General features: G+C 27.6%; 2 protein-coding genes across 10 annotated transcripts; one reads left to right on the forward strand and one right to left on the reverse strand.

Annotated features, from left to right (window-relative positions):
- Positions 1-173: 173 nt before the first annotated feature.
- Positions 174-1,143, forward strand: Bet1 (blocked early in transport 1). 2 transcript variants are annotated; one of them, XM_074243429.1, is made up of 4 exons: positions 174-331; positions 456-589; positions 655-818; positions 897-1,143. In XM_074243429.1, exons 2-4 carry the CDS (start codon positions 562-564, stop codon positions 1,053-1,055), a joined length of 351 nt encoding a protein of 116 aa, XP_074099530.1. In that variant the 5' UTR covers positions 174-331; positions 456-561; the 3' UTR covers positions 1,056-1,143. The 2 variants fall into 2 exon arrangements, with proteins under 2 accessions (XP_074099530.1, XP_074099531.1); XM_074243430.1 differs by having other exon boundaries at positions 456-580.
- A 536-nt stretch (positions 1,144-1,679) lies between these two features.
- Positions 1,680-5,377, reverse strand: Drk (growth factor receptor-bound protein 2 drk). Of its 8 annotated transcripts, none has more exons than XM_074243421.1 (8): positions 4,800-5,377; positions 4,613-4,641; positions 3,811-4,267; positions 3,402-3,499; positions 3,213-3,332; positions 2,953-3,118; positions 2,689-2,862; positions 1,680-2,601 (listed from the first exon to the last, which is right to left on the reverse strand). In XM_074243421.1, exons 3-7 carry the CDS (start codon positions 3,886-3,888, stop codon positions 2,689-2,691), a joined length of 636 nt encoding a protein of 211 aa, XP_074099522.1. In that variant the 5' UTR covers positions 3,889-4,267; positions 4,613-4,641; positions 4,800-5,377; the 3' UTR covers positions 1,680-2,601. The 8 variants fall into 8 exon arrangements, with proteins under 8 accessions (XP_074099522.1, XP_074099524.1, XP_074099529.1 ...); XM_074243423.1 differs by having other exon boundaries at positions 3,811-4,257; positions 4,613-4,686; XM_074243428.1 differs by lacking the exon at positions 4,800-5,377 and having other exon boundaries at positions 3,811-3,962; positions 4,036-4,267; positions 4,613-4,659.
- Between the last annotated feature and the right edge of the window lie 652 nt (positions 5,378-6,029).

The raw sequence follows: 6,029 nt of genomic DNA on the forward strand, positions 1-6,029 counted from the left end.
AAGTATTTTTCTTGTTTAGAACTTGAAACGAATTTTATTAAATTTAAATTGAACTAACTTGAAGCGCGCCGCATATAGGAACTTACTTTATCGAAGGTCGACAGCAACAGTGCCATCTGTGCGTGAATCTATACTTTTAAAAGCGCCACCTAGTGTAGATTTGTAAAACTAAAATTCATGGCTTTGTCAATGATGTGTAAATTTTAATTAAGTATATAACATGGATTATTATTTGTTGTTTAATTCTTTGACGTGTCTACTATGTCATATTATCTCTGTAAAATAACGTGATAATTTTTAATTACTTTATTAACAGCAGAAAAATACCAAGGTATATTTTAAAAATTTATCTGTGCAATTCATAAGCCATAACTGTTTCATCATTCAATTATGTTTTTTTATTATTGTAATGACGTGTCATTTAAATAGTTAGTTATAACGATATATATTTACAGATATTTGGATAAAACAACTCCAGGAAATGTTATCGAGGTCTACAAGTTAGCTCTAAAGACTTTATTTATTTTTTGTTTGCCAAAATACAAGTAAAATATCATCAAAATGAGGCGATCACATTCTGGTGAGAGGGGTGAGCGGTTTGCTAATTAAAATCCTCTTATTTTTTGTATTTATCTTTTTAAATAAATTTTTCAGCTGGTTACAGCTACGAGCCTTTACCAACATCCTCAGGAAGTCATCTGGAGCAAGAGAATGAGCGACTGGAGGAGGATCTCAGCGATAAAATCCATGCATTGAAATCATTATCAATCGACATTGGAACTGAAGTCAAATATCAGGATAAAATCTTAAGAGACATGGTAAAATATCCAAATATTTTAATTTAATTAACCACTTTAAATGTTTATTTTATTTTATTTAATTTTTTTTTATCCTAGGATGATGATTTTGAACGAACAAGTGGCTCACTGACGTCTTCAGTAGCTCGAGTTATCAGAATGGCCAAAGCTGGACACAATTATTACATAATATATTTATTTTTATTCTCTATTTTTGTCTTCTTCGTATTATGGATTGTATTAAAATTCCGTGGGTAAATTTAGTTATTTTAATCATAATTATAAATCAAAGATAAGTTATTAATTTGTAAGCTGAATATTTGTAATAAAACTTATGTAAATATAATTTTTTTATTTTCTATCCAGGGAAAGATAACTTTTACCACTTCGTATTTATCAATTAGTAGAAATACAGACCTAGATTTACTGATTCTTGCATGAGTATTATCTGCGAGTACTTCCTATTGCTATTACTCACATTTCTACTAACTTTTTACTCGCCAGAATGTTTAGATTTAACGATTCAATTAAAAAAAAAAAAAATTCTACAACAAATAATAACACTCAAATATTATTTTTTAATTATTTATTCTATTTTATTTCAATAATCAATTACTTCATTCATACATTTCAGGTCAATATAATTAAACGAATTATGCAGTTTGTGCGTAATCAATATTTATAAACGGCAACTAAAGAATAAATTTATAAATTTAATATTGAGGCCTAATTTATAATGTAAAATTATAATTAAAATTTTTATATCGATTTTATTAACTTTATTTCAAATCAACATATGTATAATAAGCGTGTTATAGTAAACGATATAAAATAAATGTAACTTTTAACTTTATTTATAAACAAAAAAATAAGATGATAATATAATATTAATAATCCAACGTATTTATTATTATAATTATAGTAAATTTAATAATATATTGTTTTTATAATAACGAAATATTAGGCCTTTGTTAGCGTTGTAATATATCTTTGCGATACATAGTATCAAAAAAGAATAAACTATAAATCGAGCTATGTACGCTACATTTAATTTAATTGCAACACAAAAGCCAAGTTAAGACTCATGGTGGGCTACGTACATTATTTTTTTTTTTTTTTTTTTTTTTTTTTTTTTTTCTTGTATTACTGACTTATTAATAACAACAGTAATCATAATCACATTAAAAACATAATCATAATCATAATAATAATAATAATAATAATAATAATAATAATAATAATAATAATAATTAAATATAGGTCGTGTAAATTTTTAAAAATAAAGTACACGCTAAAGTTACCGAGTAAAAATATTGTCAAAAAAAATAATTCAATTTCAATCCGCTTGCCAGTACATAAAAAAGTACAAAATTTATCATTAACATTACACTACGACAAAATAGTTTCTTTTTTTTTTCTTCTTTAACAATAACTATTGAAATCGTTATAGTGATGATGAGCAACTTATTGGACATAAACGGATATTCTATATAATACGTTAAGTATTTAATAATTATAATTAATAATAATGGAGTAATAATTAGTATCAGATATCATACATGTATAATAATTTTATAAGCTAATAATGACATGAAGAATGGCAACAGAATGGCATATGAAAATCAAGTCAAATGTATTTATTTATTGGTGTTTTAATTTTTACTTTTTTTTTTTCTTTCTTTAATTACTTCCAAGTAGCCCACACGATGAGAAAATAATGTTCGATTACTTTAGCAGCTTATCTGATTCTGTCTGTACATGATAGAGGCGATTATGGTCCTTAATGGATGTTGGCAACAATAATCTATTGATAAATAATTCATATTACTTATAGTTTCATTTAGAATTATTAATATTAGATTTAAAAAAAAAAAAAAAAAAAAAAATTCACCTAAGAATGATAAGGAGTAACATATGTAGATGGGAATAATCCCCGTCTATTTCCAATTTCCCCGTGCCACCAGTGCTGATCCGTGCGGTCTGTCACGGTGATAACGTCACCTCTTCGAAATTCAAGTTCACCAGGTTCTTGTGGTGTGAAATCATACAGGGCTTGTACTAAACACTATAAATAACGAAAAAGAAAAATAAATTCGTTATTATCAGTTATCAGTCAATATCAAAAGCATAAAAGGTTAATTGGTTGATTAATTACCTCCTCTGGTATCATGTCACGTAGCTTAACGTCCTGAGAACGTGATACTGATGCCGTACGATGATATTCTACTAATTCATTAAGGCTACTAAACTTTACTACCCACAAAAAAAATTTACCCTGTGCATCTCTCAAGACTTTAAAGTGTTGAACGCCATCGGAGCATCTAAATATCATAAATTAAATACCATACAATTGTTATTTTAATTTTCTCTATTAAATATTAAGTGTTTGATTGATATTTAACTATAAAAACATACTTAACAGATAGTGAAAAGTCTCCTGGAGAACTCTCGCTGATTCTTATCAAAAAGGCACCCTCGTGTTTATTAGAGAGTAGTCTTTCGGCATCAGCTCTCGTTATCCGGCCATAGTACCAGCTAAAAAATAAATTACTCAATAAATAAGATGCATTGAAGCGTAAATATGAATAAATTGATGGTTCTTACTCGTGATTCTTCATCTCAATGTAATTACTAGGTATCAGACCTTCTTTTGAATCCAGTTCAGCTCTATACCAGTTCATATCGTCCTCCATGTTTAGAATCTGTGGATAAACAATTGACCTTAATTAATATCAATTCAAATACAAATAAAATAAGGAAAAATAAAAACACAGCGTCAATAAATATTAGATATGAACTCCAGCAGAATCGAAATTATATGAAAAATACAACCCAAGTGTGATATAAACAGTATCGGCGTATCATTCGTATCAAATGATTATTATCATTACAAACAAAACGACGATAGCTTACAGGATACACGATATGTACCAGCATAACTAACATGTAATATTTTAAGTCGACTACAATGTGATATTGTACAAGTATTAATGGATGTGGTTAAAATACGAACCTTTAAAACCTGATTTCTGCGAAAACTTAGCTCGTCCTCAGCTGTTGCTGTAAAATCATGTTTAGCGGTAGCCTCCATTCTTAACGTCAAAAATACCAATTAAATGTATCCGTTCAATTGTAACACCTTAGTTTGGTATTTAGTTTATTTGCCTGTTATTGGAGTCAATAATTACAACGTTTAACCTTCGTCGGCTCGAAAAATCCACTTTCAAAAAATACTTGCCAACACCACGATCACGTTTCACTTGCTCACGCTGATAATTTGTAAGTTGTAATAGTAATTATAGTAGCCCGAGTTTTTTGGAGTAAAAAAATACATAAATTTTAAAAATAAAGGTTATTAGTTGTGCTGAAGACAATAGGCAAGGTTCATAGGTTTTCTCTTTACTTATTTAGCCTTCCCCTCAGGTCTCTGGCACTTCTTTTCAGAACAAGTGTACACTGGCTATAACAATCTTGCTTATGTATGTAAGTATATATATATACATACATATATATATATATATATATATATATATATATATATATATATATATATATATATATATATATATATATATATATATATATATATATATATATATATATATATATATATATATATATATATATATATATATATATATATATATGTGTGTGTGTGTGTGTATATATATATATATATACTGTTAACTCGTGTGTGTCCTATTTTAAAACTCGTCTACTAAATAATAATCACAACAATCAATCTTATTTATCCACTGGTGTCTATCAGTACATACCAATAGTTTAGATTTTTGTCTTTTAATTTTTGTACTTACTTTTCAAAATAATTTACAATAAACTGTCACTTGCAATGCAATACGCATTTATTATGTATGTATAATAAAATGTACTTAGAGATATATATTTATAAATATATATATATATATATATATATATATATATATATATATATATATATATATATATATATATATATATATATATATATGTATATATTAATACTTAAGAGCACCCATGATGGTGTTTGTCTTATTATCAGACGTAAAATATTCTCTCTCTTTTGGTCTCGCGAGTATTATCCCGATCTATAATCCCGAGTGATATCCTGAGCCTGAGATTAATTAAATAATAATAAATTGGTGTAAGATACGAGGATAAGGATGACGATGAGGACAACAACGACGACGACAACGGCGGATGCCTCGACCACCTCCTCAAATTAAATTCCTTTGCGCAGCCACCTTTGCGTCGACAAGCTCTTTCTCTCTTACTCTCCCGTTTCTTTAATCTCTCGGCCTTTTCGACTCGACAACTACAACTACCAATAAATACTTTGGCTACAGGCCTATCTGTATTCCCCACTAACGTCACATTCGAGATTATTCCATACACTCTCACCAGCGCACTAAATATACACTACACTTGTTTTTTTTCTCTTCATTTTATTTTAAATATCTGCTTATAAATAAACGTCACAATTTTTTGTTATCATCTCACTACGTCACCAGAGATTTATTGCTGATGTGCTATGATACTTTTTTTTTTATAACCCATAAATAATTATTTGTTTTTTTTTTTGTTTTTTTTTTTTTTTTTTTTTTTTTACCTCTAGCCTTGTTTTAATTGCTGTTACTAATTTTTATCGGGACTATTTTTTTTTACACGCGTAGATACGCATGCGCGTTTGCTACTCGCCATTTTATTACGCCATGTTGTTTATTTTCTTTTTGATATTTATATTTTTTTATTAATCATCTCCCGACACTCAGTTTGCTTAATTACTCTCATTTCAGATACCCAAATTAATTAATTTGATGACCTGATAAATAAATCATCATCCAAGTCGAAAAACAGCTGAGAATAAATTCAAAATTTTGGAGTAATTTTGAAATAATTTGAATTATACAATGATACCACCAAAAATTATATGTAGAAACATATATCTATTACACTGGGTAAGTACTCGGTAATTGATGTTTGAAAATATTTAGTACACGATATTAAAGCATGTACTGGCGTAGTAATACACGTGCAGTAGCGCGGAAATTAAATTATTTTAGTGATACCGATGGCAGTTTGCTGTTACAATTTACTTGTTGCCATAAATAATAAAGATAATAACGTTTGTTGTGAAATACAACAATTATTTAGCAGCAGTGACGCATAAATTTTTTATTTTTATTTATTTATTTATTTGTTATTTGAATTTGGATTTTACCAAATAAATAAATA

The sequence above is a fragment of the Cotesia typhae genome, unplaced genomic scaffold (genome assembly GCF_013202065.1).
Source record: "Cotesia typhae breed Kobodo isofemale line unplaced genomic scaffold, CoteBio_Ctyphae contig_4, whole genome shotgun sequence".
In the NCBI taxonomy this organism is placed as follows: domain Eukaryota; kingdom Metazoa; phylum Arthropoda; class Insecta; order Hymenoptera; family Braconidae; genus Cotesia; species Cotesia typhae.